Genomic DNA, 25711 nt, shown 5'->3' with positions numbered 1-25711 from the left:
CATGAGCAATACTCAACTTATAATTATTTAAAACTGAAAATAGAAAGAGTAGTATGTATCTGGGAAAGGGCTCCATGGGATAGACTTCAAGGGGCCCATGAAACCCCTAAAATATTATGCAGAGTTGTTCATATGAATATAGGTATTTCTGAGGAGAGATCCATACCTTTTACTTGATTCTCAAAGGGTTTGGTTATCTCCTCAAAACGTTAAGGACCACTGAAGATTCCTGTTTAGCACATCTTATGTGTATCCTCTTATATGCTGAAGAAATTTAACTCCTGACTGTATTCCAAATAATCTCCGTGTGTACTTTCTCTTAAATGTTCTCTGAATCATTTTCCTCAAGCTTTCACCATTCAAATATCCTGAGAAAAGAAGTAACACAGCAAGATTTCATTTAAGGAAATTGTAAAGCAGAGTTTCATGGCTACTTCAGCTTATTCAAATTCTGCAGGCATCAGCACGGAAGTTTATGTACATGTTTTAAAAGTTCCAGTGGCAGAGATTAACTGATGATTATTTTCTGAGTTTTCCCTTTTTATTTTTTATCCATTGCTCAGTCTTTTGAATTATTTTTGATTTGTTCTATGTTTCTTTTCACCTCAGGTAGAAGAGTGAAGGAACTTCCCCTGGAAGGATAAAATTCAATTTTGCCAACTTGCATTTTGCCAACCTAGCAATTCTTCCACTTTGTGTTTTATTTATAATGTGGTAACAACACTATTGATGTCACACATTTTTATTTCTCTCTTCCTTTAGGTGTGTGTGCAACATTGACTGTTCTCAAACCAACTTCAATCCCCTCTGTGCTTCTGATGGGAAATCTTATGATAATGCATGTCAAATCAAAGAAGCATCATGTCAGAAACAGGAGAAAATCGAAGTCATGTCGTTGGGTCGATGTCAAGGTAATGTTCACACCAAAATTAATTTCAAAGAATGTCTTTAGTCTTTGTGTAGAAATGAAAAGTGGAGATAACTCCTTATTAGGCAGCAGCTTCATTTTTGAAAGACAATTCTGACCTACAATGGGCAGTAACTTTTACTGCAGCAATTGTGGTGATTATAGGAGTTTGAGGGCCTATTGGCAACAGTCCATATTTTTTTCTATATAATGGGACTGTATCTTCACAGTGCCATCAACCCAGAGGCCAATATTCAGAAGATAGCAGATATACTCCTTGCACAGGGAAAAAAGAAAGTGAAAATCATTTTTAGCAAAGAATCTAAAGATTATTAGACAACCTTGAAATCAAAAGCAAATCACACCACTTTTAGGTATTAACTCAACAGAAATATTTCAAGTACATTTTTATAAGCAGTATGTACTGGAACGTTCTATTTTGTTTCTTGTTCAGAAACAAACATCTTTTTTGTTTTTGATTGGTTATTCTTTTACCCAACTTATCTCAGTTATAACTGTGAACCTTCTCCTTGCCCTAAACCTTAGAAAGCCTATATCCTTCTATTATTCACTCTCGAACAGAAATTGACCTTGTAAATCTGCTTTGTATAAAGATTGCTTAGAAATATAGTTGAAAATTCCTTAATTGTAGTGAAGATACTGTTAGAAGGATATCTAGGAAACAGGTAATCTTTATTGTTAATTTTTTAACACAGATAACACAACTACAGCTACTAAATCTGAAGATGGGCATTATGCAAGAACAGATTATACAGGTACGTAATATTTTCTACTACAAAATATGAGCACTGCTATTAAAGAGTTCTGGGGAACCACTGTTTACCATTGATCCTAAGATGATCTTGCAAGACTTCTGACATGTGCTAGTCTTCTCTTGCTTAGTTCAAATTTTCAATAGACAAGACTGAATTTTTGTCGAAGCAAATAAGACACTTTTTTTTTTGCCACAGTTAAAGCAATTGTCAAAAATGTCAGTAAGATATAATTAACTTGTTTTGACAGTGCAAACGGTACAAACGACAAAACATTTATCAAATTAATGGGCATCAATGGAAATTAATGCAATTTTTGGCAGTATATTATAATTAATGCAAATGTTCTTGTTTGAATTTTTATAAAAGTCAACAATAAAAAAGTTTAGAAAGAAAGGACATCTATAAATAGTAATACAGGCTGTCTATTTTGATGCAAAGTTAAAAAGGTATAGGTAATTTATTTTAAAAAATAATAAAATTCTTTATTTAGAAACTAAAATGAAAAATTATACAGAGTAAAATTATACTCTGACACATGCAAAATTATAAAGCATTTAATGTAGACATGTAAATCTTATTTAGCAATTACAGAATATTATTTTGAGGAATATTTTTACCTAATATAGTTTTCCTGAGTGAGAAATAACTTATGGGTATTCAAATAAGATTTTAACAGATTCTTAAATTTCATAGAAATTTAGGATAAAAAATATAATATAATAAAAATAAAATTATTGAGGTTGATAATGATAAGCAGTTTTTTTTAAAAAAAGCAGTTTTCCATTTAGCTATTAAACATTTATAACTAGATTTATGGCTAATATTCAATCAAAAAATGCTTATCTTTTGAAATATGGATTACTATTCACTCTTTTTGAAATTACACTTCCTTTAACACTATTTCTGCCATTATATTTATACACATGATAAATCTTGATGAAACTTTTTAAAGTTAGTCAATCAGATGTTTTACTCATAGATACCTGAAACATTTCAGAATTTGGAAATAACAAAAGGATTCTTTTTTTTAATTTTCCATTTTTATCTTAATGATTTTCAACAATGTAAATAAAATTTTCATGTGCTAGAAGTCTAGAATTATCATGGACGATGATACATGAAAACACGTTAGTTCTACGTAGATATTGTATAGCTGTTCCCAAAGGGTCCAGGAGAGATATTAATAGGTGTTCCTTGAAAGGAAGAGTCCATGGTCAGTAGGTTTGGGAAGAGTCCAGATAAACAAATGAATTTTTTACCCAAAACTCTTCATGGCTCTTATATGCACTGTAAAATTTTTAAGAGATGTGCATCTTTTATTTATTTAATTTTTTTATGTTTTATTGTGCAGAATTTCTAATACATACAAAATACACACAAATGTAGGCTGTATAGTAAAATGAACCCCCATGTACTCATCACTCAAACTGAGTAACATCAACCCATGGCTAACCTAGCCCCATCCCCACACCCATCTTTCTCCACTTTCAAAATATGTGGAAATAATTCCAGAAATTATGTTATTTTATTCATAAATACTTCAGCTTGCATCTCTAAAAGATTAATCCTTTTTAAATAAAACTGTCATTATCACACCTAAAATAATTATGAATAATTCCTAATAACACAAAGCTTTTATCAAACTTATTTGATGAATAGCACATTTTTTGTGGCACATTTTTCATTACTAGTGTCACCAAGAATGCACTTTGGAATATGCTGATCTACAGGAAAATATTAAAAGTGATAAAAGATAATAATGAAAAATTGAGGTCTGAAGCTAATAGCATATATTTTAAATTTTAAATGATATAAAAGTTAAATTCTATATTTTATTAAAAATAGTAACTATATATTGGCATTTTAAGTCACTACCTGACATACTTAATTTTACTGTAGCCTAAAATATTTGGAAATTTTACAATGATCTCACTTTTATACAAGGAGTAACTTAACACACTGCACTTAAAATACATTTATACCTGTTTTGCAAAGTAATTCATTTTGAAAAAAATCTTCAAAAATGTAACATATTGTGAATATCTTCTCCATTGAGCTCACAGCAGAATCAAACATCTCCCTGAGAATTCTGTCCCTGAAACAAAGAACTCTTCAAGTTGATTAGCATCAATGTGCAAATATATTTGCATTTATAAAATTGCACCAATAAATACAATGGAGTTTGCTATTCTCTCTATATTATGCATACTGCATATTAACGGTTTGTCCATTTTCAAAGAGTTTGGGGAGTTGAACTTTTATTCCAAAAAATATTTTATATTTGAGTTTGGTTTCAAACAGATCATCTCTGATCTTCAGTGTCGATGCTTTTAATTGACATTGTTTCCTATCTTAGGTCTTTATTGAACGTGAGAATGTGTTTTTAAATACATGCAAATGAAAACTATCTAGACACTCAGTGTTGTCCAAGATGTTCTAATTTGACATCAGATTTATCTAGTAGATCCCAAAGAAAAACCTCTGAGATAAAAGTAAAGTTTAAAAATACATGTTTGTTGAAATCCAAATTTAAGACAGGAACAAAGATAATGTCAATTGAAGCTTGCAATTTCTAATTAAACATTGATTGCACACTTTAAAATTCCCCTGGATTTAATTTATATGTCTGTCTTCATCGATGATCTTATTAAAATGCAATATATACCCTTTTTTAGACATTATTTAAATAACAGTCAGGTCCCTCAGCATTTCCAGGCTTCTAGTAGTATTTGCATTTCCCGAATTTTGGGACTCAAACTTTGGAAAAAAGTAAAAGGAACCAAATGGAGACTCAGTATGTCATTGTCCTCTTAATTTCTGTTCCACATGCTCAAAACTCCCCAAGGAGGGAAAACAGGAACTAGAACTTCATGGTTTCCAGAAGTTTGCTATGTGCTCACAGCTAATTTAATGTCAGTCACTTCCCTCGTTGAACAAACATTCATGCGCTCTCCCACCACAGGGAGGTACAGATCTTAAAGCACTCTCATTTTTCCCCTAACATGTCCTTAATACTATAGTTTTTAAACTTTTAGCTTCCCCCCCCCTTTTTTCCTTTGAGCCTACCTTGCAGCTATTAATAAAAGAACATATATTTCTGATTACAAAAATGGAAACATACTTTAAAGAAAGCTTAAATCTAAAAATAAATATGCTGTGTCTCATTTTTTATATCACTTTAGAAAGAGAGACTCCAAGTAAGGACAAGCAGGGGCTAATTCACAAAAAAATAAATGCAAACTAAGAGAGCCACGCCCCTAACATGATTAGAGCTTGACTGAACTTATGCAGCGCTATGAATTCCATGAGCCTCATAGGCACATAACTGAAGTGGACGCTAGGAAAACAAAGAATTTGCCAAATCATCCCTGCCAGCATTACTTTCCAATTGTGTCTGACTTTGGTCTCTGTTTTGCCCTCTCTCCTTTAATGAGTCCCAAGGCATTAGTGAGTCCTGAATCAAGAGCTTTGGATCTCTTTGTTTCAAGGCAGACAAGGATCCCTGTCTGATAAGCTAAACAAGCCACTTAATGCTATTCTCCCTTCATCAGTCTAAGACGGGCTTAGATTTAGGTCTTTCTCTTCACTCACAGAAAGGTTCAGAGAACACAATTTTATAAAACCACAAAGCTAAGGCTTTCAGGGATTTCCATTGTTTCAAAATGCTAATATTAAACTTTCCTTCTGGAAGTTTTTAAATAGAAAATGTTTTATACCTCTTGAAATTTGCAACATTTTCTTTAAAAAAAAAAATATATATATATATATACACACACACATATATTCCCTCATGTCTTATAATGAAAAAAAAAATGAAGTGCAACTCTTTAGTTTTTCTTCATCTGGTATGTGTATTTTCTGATTGGGTTGCTTTTCTGTCTAAAAGTCTGGTCATGCTTCATAAAAGTGGCTATATTTTTTTCTGATAAAAATATACTTAATTTTATAAGTTATTAGATGTAAGAAAAAACCAAACAAGCAAAACAGTCATGTAGTTAAACTAGTCTGTGTTTTATCATCTAGAAAATAAAATGTATTTTTAAATGCCATTCTGTAACAGTTTCCAAAAGTATTTGCAGTGACTTATAATTAAAATATATTCAACAAAATTTTTTAAAGAGAAATTGAAAACATAAAAGCAGAACTGTTGAGGAAAATAAACATATTAGCAACATAGACTATTATCGTTACTGCATTTAGCCCTAAGCGTTCTTGCAACCAATATAAAAAGAGAAATTATGATTGAATCAATTCATTCAACAAATATTTTCAGAGTCCTTGCCATACACACTCTGCTGTCCTGGGCTTTACAAAGGTGAATATATCAACCGAGATCTCTGCTAAAATGGAACTTAGGTCTTTTATTGTCTGATAAAAATAAATAATCAGTTCAGAGACCAAAGACAAAGTTTCTCCAGAACTAAATTCTAAAGGAAATATTTAGCATAGATCTCTTTATAAGGCATCACTGGAAAATATAGAATGGATAAGATCTTCAACAGTGATTTTTACAAAATATGCCAAAAGGCTCTTCATATAGCTGGGGATTTTTTAAAATCAATTTTTGATAACATTCTAGAGCATAGCATTAAAATATGTATAACTCAATGATAGAGTTCTATGGCAGACTAAAGTTATGAGTTACATTTATGTATATTTTCAAATTGGAAAAAGATAACCCAGAATACTGAGGAAAATGGTTGCTAGAGAAAGCACGCTCAGTCTGTCTTCCTCGTGTATCTACAGGTTCAACGGGAACTGGATAATAGAACAGTCAGAAAGCTTGAGTAAAGATACAGAATATGTTAGATTAGAGCCCGAATATGGGAAGAGAAACTTCCCGTTTTTATTAGTTGTTAATGAGAAAAGTAAGCCCTGAGTCATTCCCACTCTTGGGAGGGAGCCAGGGTCTCCCTACCTCTGAGTCTAGATACAGACACGCATGGAGTCCATGTGTTTACTTGGTGTACATTACAGTGTGGCTATTCACCATTTTTTATAATATTTAGGCAGGATTAATTTTTAGGAAATGTTCTCTTTAGAAACCTTTTCCTTATGTTTAAGCAATAATTTAGATATTAAGCTCAGGTCTGAAATATGGAAGAAAGTAACCAGAAATACACATCTAAACCAAATTCCATCCATCCTATTATTATTCCATCAGCTCATTTCTCCACACTGAGAGGAAACTGACATCCTGAAAGGGTATCTAGATAGACTAAGCAAATTGTCATAATAACTTGTTCTCTGTAGAAGCCATTGCAATTTACAAAGGCTTTTCACATGTATTGTCTCCTTCAGTCTTAACAACTGAAATGTGAGGCAGATATTATATGTGTTTGACAGGTGAGAAATGGAGGTTCAGGAAGAGTAAGTAAAAAGATTACGTGATAGAGCTAAGGTTCAAACCATCATCGCTAATTTCAGAAACCAGCAAAATGTCAACGGTCAGGGATCGGGGAGAAGTGTCACTACCTAACATTCTTAGAGGTTTGGGGATGCACTCTGCACCTTAAAGGTTAACCCCTTGTGAGTTTCAGAGTCAAAAATGTTTCACCATGATAACCCCATTGCTGTGAGATGCTCCAGAGTCACTCTTCTCTTTGAATTTATGTCTATATATTATAAGCACTGTATTGTTTGGTTTTAAAATTCTCCTCTTCTGTGTCCTATTTATCCATATACACAAGAGAAGCCAAAGAGAACAGGATTTGTTACCAAGTAATCCCACATAAATAGAAAATGTGTGTGTGATACTTTGTAGTTTTACAAAGATCCATTCACATTACCTTATCTGCTCTAGCGTCAATTCAGTAAAACAGGGTTACAAATACTAGGGGGAATAAAATTGAGGCTCAAAGAAGCTAAGTGGCTGACCTGGAGCTGGTCACAGTATTTTGACATATTGACCAGCCACCCATGCAAATAGGGCACTTGCTTGATTTATTTACTGTTTGCCTCGATTGCTCTTCCACTATACATATATAGACACGAATAGCAAGTGGTCACATATCATATTTATAATACGAATTAATTCAGTCTTGTGGCAAAAATCTGCATTTAAAATGGAAGCTTTTCCCATTTGCTCATGGACACAAGGAGCACTTCACCGGAAAGCATGTTATGTCTACGCCAATAATTTGATCTGTAGGAAATAAATAAATAGCAGCAAATGCAGGCAGCAGCTTGTAGCACAAATATTGGTATCAACAGTGAAATAAATAAAAACGTTTTCCCAGGCTATTACAGTGCCACCAGACTGGCCTAGAATATTTAAGCTCAGGAAGTGAATTAAGATGTCAAGATTTTCTCAAGATTTCTGGGGGAAAGTGTCTCAATTTGAGTATTTTCCCCTCTGGGATTTACTTTAGAGTGCTGCAAAATTCATAAAGCTTTCTATGGACTCTAACTCACAATTTTTCCTGCTCTCTTGAACTTCTGTGCTTTCATTGTTTTCCCCATAAAATCATGTAGCCAGTCATCTGTAATATGATGTTATGTTCATGGTTATAGATAAACACAGAAATAGTATTTGCAATACAGATGAAGGTTTTCTACTGAAGAGTTGCCTTGGGCCCTGCTAGACACTCTGGAAAACTTTGTGTTTATGCCCCAGTTCATAAGTGAATCCTGCATCATTTATGTGCACTTTTTCCTATTTGAAACGCTCCTTTCTGAAACAAATTGTTCACCAGGAGGTGTTACTTACCTACTTTTCTCTTCCATAAAGGTGTGGCAGCCAGTTTAGTGGTTAAAGCCATTAAAAATCAGACAGCGCTGAGTTGAAACACTGGTCATGCTATTACTGATTATTTTACCTTGAACCAATTAGTTGACCATTCTGAGCCTCAGTTTCTTCATCTGTTCAATGAAACTAATAAGCCTACTTCTACAGAGTTGAAGTTTGAATTAAAAGATGTTACATAAGGCATTAGCAAGCAACAAGTGAGCTAGCTATTGCTGTTCTTTTTCTTTGGGTCTGACAACTGAAAAGAATTTATTTTTACGGGAAGTGTAACACATTGTATGGGATATGGTCTGTTCATGTAATGTTGTTCAGAGTTTTTATACATATATTGTCACTTATGAGGTCATAAAATTACAAAAGGTTTATCTTTTTCCTACCCAAGTCATATAACAACTTTTTGCGAGATACTTTGGCTGAGTTTTTAGTTCACCTATAAAGAAATATTTATTGACCGTCTACCATTTGTGTCTTCGACACCTCAGTATGTCAAATTTTTCACGTGGCCATTTTTTTTTTTTCAGTTTTCCTCCAGTCAACATAATGTTATGTATGGTATATTTTGATCATTTTAAAACAACAGGGTCACCAGATTATTACAACATGAGATTCACATAGGAATTTAATGAGGACATAACATTTGAAAGAACTGCAAGATCATGATATCACTTATATTTCTTTTCCAGTTGAGCTTTAAATTAGTCATTTATACCCCACAGTGTATGTCTGAAGGACCTTCACATTGATTATTTAAAAGAAAACCTGTGTAATGGGTGACCATAGTGATGGAGAGGTATCAAGCAAAAATAACAGGAATGTGGTATATAAGAATTTATTTCTGTTTGTGCAAAACATTTAGGGAAAGCGTTAAAGTCAGAACAAATATTTTCAACAAAAACTGATCATCAAGGAAAAACAAGTCTTCTTGGCATAAGACGCAAACATCTAGATATCACTGGTGAAAGTGACATAAATCTCCACCATGGTTTACCTTTTTACCTCAAACATATTATTTCTGTTCCTAAGGAACAGTAGTATGATTATGGGTAGAAGGTGTGAAACTGAAAGAAGTATAGGATATGTCCAAGTGCTCTGTATAATTTCAAGACACATAGTTCTCCATAAAACTAACATATAGAATTCAAGCAGTTTCCAAAAACCCCCAAAATATCCAGAGTGCTTTGATTTGCTGCTTTTGTTAATGAGTTTGACATGCCCCCAATATATGAACCCACATTATCACACACATTAAAAATTCAGTTCTCACATCTTGACAATTTGACACTATGTACAAACATAACTAAAAATATTTTTAAATATCTGTGAAACTAAAATCTCTCAGAGAAATTGCATTTCTAAACACTGCTACTTGTTTCATGGGTCATAGCTCATTCCCTCTAGTTGTTCATTTGGAAAACGCTCAGACTTTTAGTTTGAACTCAAATGTAATCAAGAGAAATCTAACTTATGAGACAAGCTCCAGGCATAAAGGTGTATGAAAATCAGTGATAAGGCTTGAGGGAAGTGGTGGTCCAGTAACCTGAAAATAGTAATGAGGACCAAAGAGGACAGAACCCCATCCTCACCTCTTGAGTCCTGAGATGGGGAAGTGGAGGAGAAGGGTAGAGAATATGGCCACCTTGTGAGAAAGCTGAAGGGACTTGGTATTCTCAGGGAAAGCTAGTGCTTCAGTATGCAAGAAGAGAGATGAGAATTTCAGTGAAGCATCTGAGGATAGAGGGGAATTTGCCAATCATGGAGCACAGTTACACGTGAGCTTTGGGAAGTGGTTGGAAGTTGGGGGCACAGAGATGTTTAGTCAAGGGCAGAGAACCAACAAGGGCAGCACATCATAGAGATGATGATTCGGTGGAGATGGAGAACTGGGACGAGACAGGGCAAGAATTGGATATTGAGTAAATTCATGACAAATCTCTTGGACTTGTGGACTCAGAAATCTACATTTTTACCACACTAAGAGTAAGCTGTTACTCCCCAGTGAACTGAGATTAACCAAATTCAATGTCTGTGTGTGGATTTGCAATGAGAAAGAGTTACCTAGAGGATTTGGTTCTCTGCCCAATACATTCTCTTCTTAGAGTCGAATTCTCTGAGAAGCCCAGTTATAATGAGGTCATTTAGTGAACATGAATAGAGCATATATTCTTTGGATGTTTAAGACATCAAGCTAAGACAGCTTGATGAAAAAGGATATACAATAGAGATACTCCTGTCTTCAAATTTATATAGATAATAAATGACTTTGGCCAGGACTTCCTCTTCCATGGTTAGAGCTTACAGAAACACTATTGGCCTATGTAACTCTCCTTTGTTGAGTTTCCATTTCTTAGTGTTCTTGATCAATCTACCTATTTTCCTAGATACAGTAAAGTTGAGACCTGCTCTCCCAGAAGCCAGTTCATGACTCTGAGGCATTCTAGTGCTCTGGAAAAGCACAGGGCAATCCTGTTCTCCCTACTTCTGAGTTCCTCTGGGATCTCTCCCAATAGCCCCCAAGAAATGACAATATGGGTATGAATATCAATATTAACCATATTGGATTGATAGGTCCTTCTGCATTGTGAAAGCTGCAAAAGTTTTTACACAAAGTTACCTTTGAAAGCCCTTCCTTAACATATAATCCAAAGAGGTTTGACCAATAACTGAGAAAAATGAGTAAATCTTGGAAAGCAAGTTTAATATCTTTGGGTATGTCCTAAAATAATTCTTAGCATTTCTGTTAATAAATGTCCTTTACAGTGACACTGTTAATGTTTCATTTCATAAAACACAAACACAACAAGTTTATTAATTACCCCAAACAGAATGAGATGGAAGATTCTACAGAGAGTTGTGAATGCATCATCAATGTTTGGTAGTGTTATATAATATTCCTGTAATATATATTCCAAGCCGATTAAAAAGAAAAATCTATTGCTTTTAATCTTTCACATTTTCTATGATTCAAAGCTGTGTGTGTCAGCCACACATCAGAAAACCTCTTCCCAAGAGCATTTCATTTAATAACGGAAATAAATGTCTATTTAACTAAAAAAATTTTTGAATAAATTTAAAAAATCATTCAGAAAATGAAGCCTATAAACAAGCTCCATTTGTTCTCCAGAAATTAAGTATTCCAGAAAGATCATGTTATTAGTCTACAGAGTTTAAACCAACAGGCAATTAGTGTTTTGTCAGGCAGTACACATCCAAATTCACTTCTGCGGGTTGACTGTTCACGTACTGTCACAATTATTCTACAACTCTTGCACCACTGAGGTTTTTTCCTATTTATTTTTCCATTATTTAAAGAGCCCTAGGGAAGTTGAAGGTTTCTGGTTGTTTGAAATGATCTCTGAGCAAATCTCACTCCTATCCCCAAAGCCCAGCCACTCACCCTTCCCCAGATTTGGCACATATGCCTTTGTTTCTGATTTTTAATGAAATGTAGCAATGGAAACATGAGACAGAACCACCAGGCAGGCCAGGGAAACTTATCTGTAAGGTAATTTTAAGAAAGTGTGCACGTTGTCTTCTATATGTAGAATAATTAATAGTAAGCAGAGCGCCCATCAACAATGATAGACAGCCATTAACTCTCACTTATCTAAGCACATCGTCAGGACTATATTCTAACATTCAAGCTGACTCCTTTCTACAATTTAATATGCTTCTTAGCTGTTCACATTAGCCATGAATTGGTATGTGCTTAGGAAACACAGATAATTGTAATGTTATTTTAAGAAAACCACTGTCATCTTCATTATAATCATCATTATCGTCGTCATCATCATCATATCAGGAAAATAATACCGCTGGAGTAGGATCACTTGGCTCTTTCCAAAATCAACTAGAACTTATATGTGTGTTGACTATTGTTTTGGATTCTCTACAAGGCTATTATCCAATGATATGGGTAGCCGTATTTATTTCTTAATTTCATTTTAATTTCAGAGTAAACAACTTACAGAGAGCATTTTGTAGGGGAAAGAGCCAGAAATAGGAATGCAGAAACTTTCGACTTAGTGTCATCTCTATTCTACCTCATCGAAACTTAGATAGGTATTTAGCCTCTCAGAACCTAAGTTCTCTCATCAGTAAAGTTTGAAAATAAGATTAGATTATAATGATGTCTTTCTAGATTTAGGATTCTATCATCAAGTATACAGCTTTAGTTCAAAAATCATGAACTTGAGGGAAAGTTGTTGACCATTAACTTATGTTAGTGTTTCTCAACTGAGGCGACATTTAACAATTTCTAGAGATGTTTTTGATTGTCTGGGGAAGACGGGGTGTTAGTTACATGTAGTGGGTGGAGGCCAGGAATGCTGCTAAATTAAACATCTTACAATGCAGAGAACAGGTCCCCACAACAAAGAATTATCCAGCTAAAATGCTAATAGTGTCAAGGTTTGGAAACCCTGCTTTATGGCATTAGAAATTATAGATAAGTATATAGCACATAGGTTCTAGAAATTAAGTGGCACTATGAAGTCCAGATCTGGGCTCTCTAATCATTTCTCAATTCTCCTGTGCCCCAAGAGGAGATACAATCCTAAACCAAGGATCATTGGTTTAGTCCAAGTTTCTTTTCATTTCACTGTTTGAAACATACACACTCATTTTTTTAAATGATGGTTGTCCCATAAATAGAAATGTCCTTTAAAGTTTTACAAATAGAGGGAATATCTGTTTGTGAAAAGGCTTATCAGAAAGATGAAAATGCATCTAGCTAAAAAGGAGGTTATACTCTTAGTTATCATAAGTTTCCGAGGAAAGTCACCTAGTCATAACTGGATCTGTTATCTTATTCAGTATTCCTAACTAGTAGTCTAATAACCCAGGTCCCTGCTTTGCTTCTGTTCAAAGCTGTGTCATCTTTGTGTTCATATTAGCTACTCCTTACACATTTTGACTAAATTGCTGAACCAAACATTGCCTGTCTGAAAGATCTTTAATGATATTCTTTGAGGAGGAAACCATTTTAAAGCTTCTTTTTATTATCTGGCACTTCCACAGTAGAAATCTTTGTAAACCTTGATTCATAGGAATATATTTAAAACCAACTGGCTAAATTCTATTTAAGTGTCCAACAGCAATTCTTAAGGCTGAAATTGTTGTGTTGTTCACAGAACAAAATGCTTGATATGGCTTTAGATCTCAGGTATTCATGAAAACCTTCATAGTTGAAAATGAAGGGGAGTCTGAAGATGTCTCTTAAATGGCAACTTAGCGCTGAGCTAGACTGTGCCTTTTCCCTCAGGGCAGGACACCAATGTGCATTACTGTTTAACAGTTCCCAGGCACAGATCCTCTTTGGGATGGGGAATAAACCTGGCTGCACTGGTTTGCTGTCTGTCTTAGTGAAATAAAGTTATTGGTTTTGCAACAAGGACAATGAGGATATTTGTTTAAAAAGACAACTTGGAAAAATAGCAAAGACAACAGGAAATGATAAATGAGCAAGTCTTTGCTACAGTAATTACTTTAGTATTGAAACAAATGAATAACTTTCACAGCAATGCTATTTTCTGTCTTACGTTATACTACCACCTATTCATATAGTATGTGTACCATTGGCCTTTATGCTGGAACAAAAAATATCTATCTATCTTTCTATCTATCTAAGAAGGAAGAGTTGGTAAATAAATTGCCTGAGATATATATGTTAATGTTTTGAAAAACTTATGCTGTCCTTTCTGGAAGGAGAGTATCTCTAAAAGATGGGAATGTTTTTTTCATCTACACTAGTTTTATGCCAAAAGTTAGTCATTTAACTTTTGGCAAAGTGAGAGAGTGGCATGTACATATATACACTACCAAATGTAAAACCGATAGCTAGGGGGAAGCAGCCGCATAGCACAGGGAGATCAGCTCAGTGCTTTGTGACCACCTAGAGGGGTGGAATAGGGAGGGTGGGAGAGAGACACAAGAGGGAAGAGATATGGGGATACATGTATATGTATAGCTGATTCACTTTGTTATAAAGCAGAAATTAACACACCACCGTAAAGCAATTATGCTCCAATAAAGATGTTAAAATGAAGTAAATCTTTCTGGTATAGACAAATGAAATAACATACAAGTATCTATAATCCATTTAGTGAATGTTATTGTGCATGTGGTTTGTTATTTCCCTACTGAAATGTTTTGACTTTGTGGACAGGTTGTCAAAAGATCTAAATTCTAAACCTACCTGCTCAACTTATAAATGTTATATGATCTGGGGAAGTCTCCTAAACTTTCTGAGAATCTTTAAATGAAGATTATATCTTTTCTGCTTTTTTCACATGTTTTGAAAAATGAAAGCCTTTTGTGAGATGAGACTCACTATGTAGTTATAAGGAATTATTAGAACAAATTTAGGACATGGATATTTCTTATTCTAACATGCTTTTTATGTTGTTATCAAAGTTTTAATTATTTTCAAGACAGAAATAATTCTTTAATTTGGATAGCATAATTATATCTAATTTTTTAAAAATTCAAACTGAAGATTTTTATATTCTAGATTTCTATTTTCCTGTTTCTGTGTATAAGCATACTAATTGGGTTATTTAAAAATTTTTAAAAAGAAGGCAAGACTGTGTTAGACTCAGTCTTCCCTTGACTATATAAAGCTTTGAATTTATGCCCCAGGTAGATCTGTTCCCCACAGATTGGCTTAAATCTTGCTCAAGCTCTAGTTCCTAAAAGCACAAGGGCTATTTGGAGCAACATTCATATTTTTACAATGACTTTTTTTCTCTCAACGTGTTCCTAAGTAATGTAAGAGTTCACTGTACTCAACAAGTATAGAATGTTTCAGAATTTGAGTAAAAATTGTATTAGTGTAAAGTAATATGGTTTAGCCCTGTTAAGAGAATTCTCTTACAGAATTTGAATGTAGCAGGGTACCAATTAAAATTATGAGTTAAAATTGTTAAAGGGGGGACCTTCAAGATGGCAGAGGAGTAAGATGTGGAGATCAACTTCCTCCCCACAAATACATCAAAAATACATCTACAACTGAAACAACTCCTACAGAACAACTACTGAACCCTGGCAGAAGACCTCAGACTTCCCAAAAGGGAAGTGAATCCCCATGTACCCAGCCATGTGGCTGACAGGGTCTTAGTGCTGTGGCCCGGTGTCAGGCCTGAGCCTCTGACATGGGAGAGCGAAGTTCAACATTGGACCACCAGAGACCTCCCAGGCCCACGTAATATCAATCGGTGAGAGCTCTCCCAGAGATCTCCGTCTCAATGCTAAGACCCAGCTCCACCCAAAGGCCAGCAATATCCAGTGCTGGACAGCCCATGCCAAACAACTAGTAAGCAGGAACACAACCCCACCCATTAGCAGAGAGGCTGCCTAAAATCATACTAAATTCAAAGACACCCCAAAACACAACCGGACGCGGGTCTGCCCACCAGAAAGACAAGATCCAGCCCCACGCACCAGAACACAGGCACCAGTCCCCTCAATGAGGAAGCCTAGACAAGCCACTGAACCAACCTCACTCACTGGGGGAAGACACCAAAAACAATGGTAACTACAAACCTGCAGCCTGCAAAAAGGAGACCCCAAAGACAGTAAATTAAACAAAATAAGAAGACAGAGAAACATGCTGCAGATGAGGGAGGAAGGTAAAAACCCACCAGACCAAACAAATGAAGAGGAAATACGCAGTCTACCTGAAAAAGAATTCAGAGTAATGATAGTAAAGATGATCCAAAATCTTGGAAATAGAATGGAGAAAATACAAGAAACTTTAACAAGGACCTAGAAGAACTAAAGAGCAAACAAACAATGATGAACAACACAATAAATGAAATTTAAAATTCTCTAGAAGGGATGAATAGCAGAATAACTGAGGCAGAAGACCAGATAAGTAACCTGGAAGATAAAATAGTGGAAATAATTACTGCAGAGCAGAATAAAGAAAAAAGAATGAAAAGAATTGAGGACAGTCTCAGAGACTTCTGGGACAACATTAAATGCACTAACATTCAAATTATAGGGGTCCCAGAAGAAGAAAGAGAAAAAGAAAGGGTCTGAGAAAATATTTGAAGAGATTATAGTCGAAAACTTCCCTAACATGGGAAAGGAAATAATCAAGTCCAGGAAGTGCAGAGAATCCCATACAGGATACCAAGCAGAAACACCCAAGACATATTAATCAAACTATCAAAAATTAAATACAAAAAACAATATTAAAAACAGCAAGGGAAAAGCAACAAATAACATACAAGGGAATCCCCATAAGGTTAACAGCTGATCTTTCAGCAAAAACTCTGCAAGCTAGAAGGGAGTGGCAGGACATATTTAAAGTGATGAAAGGGAAAAAACTACAACCAAGATTACTCTACCCAGCAAGGATCTTATTCAGATTCAATGGAGAAATCAAAAGCTTTACAGACAAGCAAAAGTTAAGAGAATTGAGCACGAGCAAACCAGCTTTACAACAAATGCTAAAGGAACTTGTCTATGCAGGAAACACAAGTGAAGGAAAAGGTCTACAAAAATAAAGCCAGAACAATTAAGAAAATGGTAATAGTAACATACATATTGATAATTACCTTAAATGTAAATGGATTAAATACTCCAACCAAAAGACATAGACTTGCTGAATGGATGCAAAAAGAAGACCCATATATAGGCTGTCTAAAAGAGACCCAGTTCAGACCTAGGGACACACACAGACTGAAAGTGAGGGGAAGGAAAAAGATATTCCATGCAAATGGAAATCAAAAGAAAGCTGGAATAGCAATTCTCATATCAGACAAATAGACTTTAAAATAAAGACTATTACAAGAGACAAAGAAGGACACTACATAATGATCAAGGGATCAATCCAAGAAGAAGATATAACAATTGTAAATATTTATGCACCCAACATAGGAGCACCTCAATACATAAGGCAAATGCTAACAGCCATAAAGGGGGAAATCAGCAGTAACACAATCATAGTAGGGGACTTTAACACTCCACTTTCACCAATGGACACATCATCCAAAATGAAATTAAACAAGGAAACACGAGCTTTAAATGACACATTAGACAAGATGGACTTAACTGATATTTATAGGACATTCCATCCAAAAACAACAGTATACATTTTCTTCTCAAGTGCTCATGGAACATTCTCCAGGATACATCATATCTTGGGTAAAAAATCAAGCCTTGGTAAATTTAAGAAAATTGAAATCGTATCAAGTATCTCTTCCTACCACAACACTATGAGACTAGATATCAATTACAGGAAAAAAATTGTAAAAAATACAAACACAAGGAGGCTAAATATTACACTACTAAATAAAAAAGAGATCACTGAAGAAATCAAAGAGGAAATCAAAAAATACCTAGAAACAAATGACAATGAAAACATGACAACCCAAAACCTATGGGATGCAGCAAAAGCAGTTCTAAGAGGGAAGCTTATAGCAATACAATCCTACCTCAAGAAAAAAGAAACATCTCAAATAAACAACTTAACCTTACACCTAAGGCAATTAGAGAAAGAAGAACAAAAAAAACCCAAAGGTAGCAGAAGTAAAGAAATCACAAAGATCAGATAAGAAATAAATGAAAAAGAAATGAAGGAAACAATAGCAAAGATCAATAAAACTAAAAGCTGGTTCTTTGAGAAGATAAACAAAATTGATAAACCATTAGCCAGACTCATCAAGAAAACAAGGGAGAAGACTCATATCAACAGAATAGGAAATGAAAAAGGAGGAGTAACAACTGACACTGCAGAGATACAAAGGATCATGAGAGATTACTACAAGCAACTCTATGCCAATAAAATGGACAACCTGGAAGAAATGGACAAATTCTTATAAAGCACAACCTTCCAAGACTGAAAAAGGAAAAAAGAGAAAATATGAACAGACCAATCACAAGCACTGAAATTGAAACTGTGATTAAAAACCTTCCAACAAACAAAAGCCCAGGACCAGATGGCTTCACAGGCGAATTCTATCAAACATTTAGAGAAGAGCTAATACCTATCCTTCTCAAACTCTTCAAAGTATAGCGACGGAGGAACACTCTCAAACTCATTCTACAAGGCCACCATCACCCTGACACCAAAAGTAGACAAAGATGTCACAGAAAAAGAAAACTACAGGACAGTATCACTGATGAACGTAGATGCAAAAATTCTCAACAAAATACTAGCAAACAGAATCCAACAGCATATTAAAAGGATCATACACCATGATCAACTGGAGTTTATCCCAGGAATGCAAGGATTCTTCAATACATGCAAATCAATCAATGTGATGCACCATCTTAACAAATTGAAGGAGAAAAACCATATGATCATCTCAATAGATGCAGAAAAAGCTTTTGACAAAATTCAACACCCATTTATGATAAAAACTCTCCAGAAAGTAGGCATAGAGGGAACTTACCTCAACATAATAAAGGCCATATGTGACAAACCCACAGCCAACATCATTCTCAATGGTGAAAAACTGAAACCATTTCCTCTAAGATCAGGAACAAGATAAGGTTGCCCACTCTCACCACTATTATTTAACATAGTTTTGGAAGTTTTAGCCACAGCAATCAGAGAAGAAAAAGAAATAAAAGGAATCCAGATCAGAAAAGAAGAAGTAAAACTGTCACTGTTTGCAGATGACGTGATACTATACATAGAGAATCCTAAAGATGCCACCAGAAAACCTCTAGAGCTAATCAATGAATTTGGTAAAGTAGTAGGATACAAAATTAATGCACAGAAATCTCTTGCATTACTATACACTAATGATGGAAAATCTGAAAGAGAAATTAAGGAAACACTCCCATTTACCACTGCAACAAAAAGAATAAAATACCTAGGGATAAACCTACCTAAGGAGACAAAAGACCTGTATGCAGAAATCTATAAGACAGTGATGAAAGAAATTAAAGACAATATAAACAGATGGAAAGATATGCCACATTCTTGGATTGGAAGAATCAACATCGTGAAAATGACTATACTATCCAAAGTAATCTACAGATACAATGCAATCCCTATCAAACTACCAGTGGCATTTTTCACAGAACTAGAACAAAATATTTCACAATTTGTATGGAAACACAAAAGACCCCGAATAACTAAAGCAATCTTAATAAAGAAAAACAGAGCTGGAGGAATCAGGCTCCCTGACTTCAGACTATACTACAAAGCTACAGTAACAAATACTGTATGGTACTGGCACAAAAACAGACATATAGATCAATGGAACAGGAGAGAAAGCCCAGAGATAAACCCATGCACATATGGTCACCTAACCTTTGATAAAGGAGGCAAGAATATACAATGGAGAAAAGACAGCCTCTTCAATAAGTGGTGCTGGGAAAACTGGACAGCTACATGTAAAAGAATGAAATTAGAACACTCCCTAACACCATACACAAAAATAAACTCAAAATGGATTAAAGGCCTAAATGTAAGGCCAGACACTATAAAACTCTTAGAAGACAATATAGACAGAACACTCTATGACATAAATCACAGCAAGATCCTTTTTGACCCTCCTCCTAGAGAAAGGGAAATAAAAACAAAAATAAACAAATGGGACCTAATGAAACTTCAAAGCTTTTGCACAGCAAAGGAAACCATAAACAAGATGAAAAGACAACCCTCAGAATTGGAAACATATTTGCAAATGAAGAAACTGACAAAGGATTAATCTCCAAAATATACAAGCAGCTCATGCAGCTCAATATCAAAAACACAAACAACCCAATCCAAAAATGGGCAGAAGACCTAAATAGACATATCTCCAAGGAAGATATACAGGTTGCCAACAAACACATGAAAGGATGCTCAACATCACTAATCATTAGAGAAATGCAGATCAGAATTACAATGAGGTATCACCTCACACCAGTCAGAATGGCCATCATCAAAAAGTCTACAGACAATAAATGCTGGAGAGGGTATGGAGAAAAGGGAACCCTCTTGCACTGTTGGTGGGAATGTAAATTGATACAGCAACTATGGAGAACAGCATGGAGGTTCCTTCAAAAACTAAACATAGAACTACCATATGACCCAGCAATCCCACTACTGGGCATATACCCTGAGAAAACCATAATACAAGAAGAGTCATGTACCACAATGTTCATTGCAGCACTAATTTACAATAGCCAGGACATGGAAGCAACCTAAGTGTCCAACGACAGATGAATGGATAAAGAAGATGTGGCACATATATACAATAGTGTATTACTCAGCCAAAAAAAGAAACGAAATTGAGTTATTTGTTGGGGGGGGGGTGGACCTAGAGTCTGCCATACAGAGTGAAGTAAGTCAGAAAGAGAAAAACAAATACCGTATGCTAACACATATATATGGAATCTAAAAAAAAAAAAGGTTCTGAAGAACGTAAGGGCAGGATAGGAATAATGACGCAGATGTACAGAATGGACTTGAGGACATGGGGATGGGGAAGGGTAAGACTGGATGAAGGGAGAGAGCAGTACTGACATATATAGACTACCAAATGTAAATAAGATAGCTCTTGGGAAGCAGCCTCATGGCATAGGGAGATCAGCTCAGTGCATGGGACAGGGAGGGAGACGCAAGAGAGAGGGGATATGGGGATATATGTATACGTATAGCTGATTCACTTTGTTAGACAGCAGAAACTAACACAACAATGTAAAGCAATTATACGCCAATAAAGATGTTTAAAAAAAAATAACAAAAATTCAAAAAGAAAATTGTTAGAGGCCTATTCCAGACAAGACATACTCCATCATTCCCATTTTGGATATGAGTTTTACCCATTGAGAATTTAATCAATAAATACATATGTAAGCATTTGTAGTACCAGCAAAGGAGAGATTTTAAGTTGTAACTCTTGTCCTCTCTCCAAGTAAACAGAAAATAAAGAAATAGATAATCTAATCATTTGTGTACATGAAGATTAAATTCTTACCCCTTCCCTCATACAAATGAGCCTCTATTCTATATTTAAATTTCTTTGGAGAAATAGATTGCTGTTTTTTTTTTTTTTTTGATTGCCTTGATCACCAAAGGTTTTTCATTGGAACTCGAATTCCATGGTTGCCCTTTATTCCTTGATAAAGAAAAAGGAAAGAAATAAAACTTCTGTAGTTTACCTCCATAGCTAGTATTTACCTTTATTTACCATAATATTTTTTAGTAGATGGGATGCTTAGAGCTTAGCAGAATACATCTACAAACTATTATTAGACTTTGTATTTAATTTTGAGCCTTGAGTTCATTCACTGCTCTATGTGACATTTTAAAAACCCGAGCAAACAGTATTATTCTTGGAAAAGAAAAGCCCTTTCTCAATAGATTTAGCATTTAGAAACAATATTGAATCGATTTGAATCAGAAAATTGTCTCTGAAAACCCGCAATGAATATAAACATTAGGAAGATGATCTCACCTCTTATTTCCTGCCGTTGTTCTTGTACTATTTCTTTTGAAAGTGGTCCTTAAATATTCACTCAAGCCCTGTATATGATCCGATCCGTCCCAAAGCCTCAGTTTGCTTTGGTTTTGTTAGAGCCCAGGCTTTACTGCACTCCACGGTTCAGATCTATGCAAGACTCCTCCGCCCTGGGGTAGAACCCTGTTAATAAGAAGTGTGTTATAATCATCCTACCAGACACTGTCATCTCATATGTCAAGATCATTTATATATGTTACTACTATTTCTTCACCGCCCCAAAAGAAAATGGTGCTTTTAGGTGAATAAAGCTCTCCTGCCTTACCCTGCAGGCAGAATTCTTACATTCCTTGAGGTGACAAAGGTTCATATCCCTTTCTGCCCTGAGGAGAAAAAAAGACTAAGATGTATCATTAATCATGCAAACTGTCTACTGCAACAGTGCCAAGAAAATGATCATTCCTATACCAACCATCAATATGCCTGACACCTGTCTAAAAACTCAGATCATGCATATCCATCTGCCTTTAGAGAAGTGTCAATGTGCAAACTTCCCTTCACTATTTTTAGGGTCATGTTAAAATTATTCATCACCTGCCTGTCAGTTCCTCCAATTTGTCATATTATCCCGATGTACCAATGTCTATTATTGGTCATTCCCCTTCTACTAGAGCATTAGGGTGTAGGATGTTTTTGAAACTGTCAAATATATAAGAGGCAGTGGAATCCTACAGTTAGGCCAGAGTTCTCACCAAGAAATTTCTTTGCTCAATGTCCCCTCATGCTTAATGGAAAATGAAGATGTTTGGGGTTCCTGTGTTTACTTCAAGTTCCACTTCAATCTAATTTCCAGTAAATGAATTCTGGTTTCTAATGACTTTCATTATAAACTCCACAGTTATTTCTCTCTTGGGAAATGATTCCAAGAGGTTAAAACACATCTTACAAAGGAAAGAAACCTTTTAAAATTAAGGGGTTAAAGAAAAGCTGTTCTGATAAAAATGTCAACACTCAAATGCCTAGGAATATTGTGTTCTATACAAAATTTAAAATTAAATAGAAATTTGGGGAAGAAAATATGATCCAGCACCAGAAACTTAAACAATATGATGGTACATCTCATCTATTATTCTTAGTATAAAAGCCATAATCCCTAAAACTAGCTAAGTCAAATTTTTCACTGATCTCAAATCATTTTAACATTTCTATTTTACATCTAACACAATTTTAAACCTAGTATAACTCTTTCTCCACTCTCTGACTTTTTTTCCTTTTCCCTGTTTCCATTGTCTTCTGCTAACACCTGTGAAATGGGTCATAGTATCTTTAAATAACAGAGGTATTTCCATGTAGGTGGGAAAATCCCGGAAATGGGATTTAAGGCACCTGTGATTTTCTAGTCATTGCACTAATGTGCAATGTGCATTAATCCCCAGGGAGACCTATGTTAGGTCCTGGATTTGACCATAACCTCCTTGAGCATTAGTTTGCTTATCTGTAAATCACAGGCCTTGAATAGATGATCTCAAAGTCTGTTCCAGATAATCATCTCTTCGATTACTTTAGACATGATGACATATAAAGCCACAGACTAAAGAGCTCAGTCTGTGAGTCCAATGAATTTCCCCAGAATCTGCCTAAATATGTTAAAATCCTGAAAACGATTAGGAAATTAGCAGAGTGCCTCTTCAGAACCATTCTTACTATGGTCAGCATTGTTGTCCGAACTCATCAAAATGGTAAGTTCTAAGCCTAGAAAAGTGCCAGTTATTTTCAGACACTATCAAGTGATATGAATTTAACTGTGACATCTGTGAAAGGTTCTCGGGCTGTGGAATCCAGGACTTCAAAGTCACAGATGTGACAGAACAACCCAAGACCCCAAAAATCTATTCACCTGGAAGGTGCAGTGCAGAATTTTAATTAGTGAACTTTTTATGAAAATTGATCAATTTCTTACTGATCCTGGTAATATTTGTTTTGACTTTTTATAAATAAGAGAATTCAGAGGCAAACTACACCTAAGCCTCTCTCTCACTTGAAATTCTGAGAGCCATGTTACTCTAACAAGCACTCTTATACTAAATGATGATTATTCAAATAACTTTTTACAGTAAATAGAAAATAAAGGATTAAGAGTGCTGAAGTAGAGATAAAATAATAGAAAATAGTAGAAAAATAGATTTATTTTTCATTACTTTGTGTCATGCATTATATACTTGTATACCACGTGTTGTCATATCTCCACACAACCTGCCTGGGGAGAGAGGTATCATGAGTCCTTTCTAGAAATGAAGCATGTATAGCTCAGAGATGCTGATGTAATAGAGTAGAGACTCAAGCTGATGGAGTGACTATGACTGGCAATAAGGGAAGTCAGAGGTGTTACAGACAAGTTGGTGCTTACATTGGTGGGCAGAGAAAAGAGCATTATAAACATAAGGAACAGCATTTGAAAAGGCAAAAAGGCTTTGATAAACAGGCATTTTGTAGGGAATGGCCAATAGTCTGGAATGGCTGAAGCATAGGGTGAGGAAGGGAAACAAAGGTGCTAAAATCGGAATGGCGATGTGGAGCTTCAATGAGGAGTCTTTTCTTGTTTGTAAGGAAAGTTGAAATTTACCCTCTGCTCAGTAGGGAGCCATTGAGGTATCTTAAATGATTGATGTCATATTGTTTTATTAAAAAAAAAAAAAAAAAAAAACCTGGCAGCAAAGTAAAGAATAGGCTAGAGAGGGAAGGAACATTAGGCAAAATGAGTTAGGAGAACATGGGGTTAACCAGAGAACAATGAAGCCTGAATGCCATTGATGGTGTTGGCAGCAGAAAGGGAGAAAGAGATTAGGGGTGGATTTAGGAACTAAAAGGTTATCAGACTTGCCAACTGACTGGATATGAGTGTCAAGAAAAGGGGAGAATCAAGAAAAATGTGAAGTTTTTTTGCTTGGCTGCCGAGATGAATGATAGTTCCATTCTCTAAGAGAGGGAAAACAGTATGAAGAAGAATAGATCTGGGGGCAAAATATTGAGTCATTTTTCACCTGTTTTATTCGAGGGCATTACATAGAGATGAACACATGGGGCTAGAGGTCTGGAGAGAAGTGGAATGAAAATAATGATGTGCTCATCCTCAAACAGAAGCTGAGCTTTGGGGTGTCAGGGAACTCAGGTGAGGGAAAAGCAAAGACAACCAAGAATAAATCCCTGGGGAACAGTGGGGCCCATAACAAGGAGCCCTGGAAGCAAATGGAAAGTATGGAAACACTCAGTAGCTTCTCTCCTTTGCTCCCTTCCTCCATTCCTTCCTTCTTCATGTTTCTTAAAACTAAGGTCAAAGAAAGGGTCATTTCACTCTCAGAGTTGTATTTTAAAATGCCCTTCCTGTTGCAAACTTATTTTTCTGTATAATTATGTTTAAAGCTTACTATTTAGCCTTAGCTTTTCCTATGCTCTTAAAGATGTGTGTCCCTGGGCTTCCCTGGTGGCACAGTGGTTGAGAGTCCGCCTGCCGATGCAGGGGACGCGGGTTCGTGCCCCGGTCCGGGAGAATCCCACATGCCGCGGAGCGGCTGGGCCCGTGAGCCATGGCCGCTAAGCCTGCGCGTCCGGAGCCTGTGCTCCGCAACGGAAGAGGCCACGACAGTGAGAGGCCCGCGTACCGCAAAATAAAAACAAACATGTGTGTCCCTGTTCTCTTCCTCTGGTAGGACCCTTCATATCTTTCAAGAGAAAGCCCTCCTGACCACTCTACTTAATGTCCACTTGCAGCCCATGCACTCTCTCCACCAATAGTGTTTGATTTTCCTCACAGTATTGAATGAGAACAGAATTTTTTAAATATACTCTTGTTTTTACCTTTTTATTCTCTATCTTCTTT

The 25711-nt window shown here is 35.5% G+C and overlaps 1 protein-coding gene across 1 annotated transcript in view; it reads left to right on the top strand.

The window, feature by feature from the left end:
• TMEFF2 (transmembrane protein with EGF like and two follistatin like domains 2) overlaps positions 1–25711 on the top strand; it is a 246881-nt gene that overhangs the window by 193629 nt on the left and 27541 nt on the right. Inside the window, exons 6-7 of the mRNA XM_004276950.4 lie at positions 763–911; positions 1624–1683. Of these exons, the coding sequence (XP_004276998.1) occupies positions 763–911; positions 1624–1683 (209 nt within the window). The remainder of the gene's footprint in view (positions 1–762; positions 912–1623; positions 1684–25711) is intronic.

The sequence above is a fragment of the Orcinus orca genome, chromosome 7, assembly GCF_937001465.1.
Source record: "Orcinus orca chromosome 7, mOrcOrc1.1, whole genome shotgun sequence".
NCBI classification, from domain to species: domain Eukaryota; kingdom Metazoa; phylum Chordata; class Mammalia; order Artiodactyla; family Delphinidae; genus Orcinus; species Orcinus orca.
Note: the sequence above shows the minus strand (reverse complement) of the source record. Positions and strands in the feature narration are given on the sequence as shown.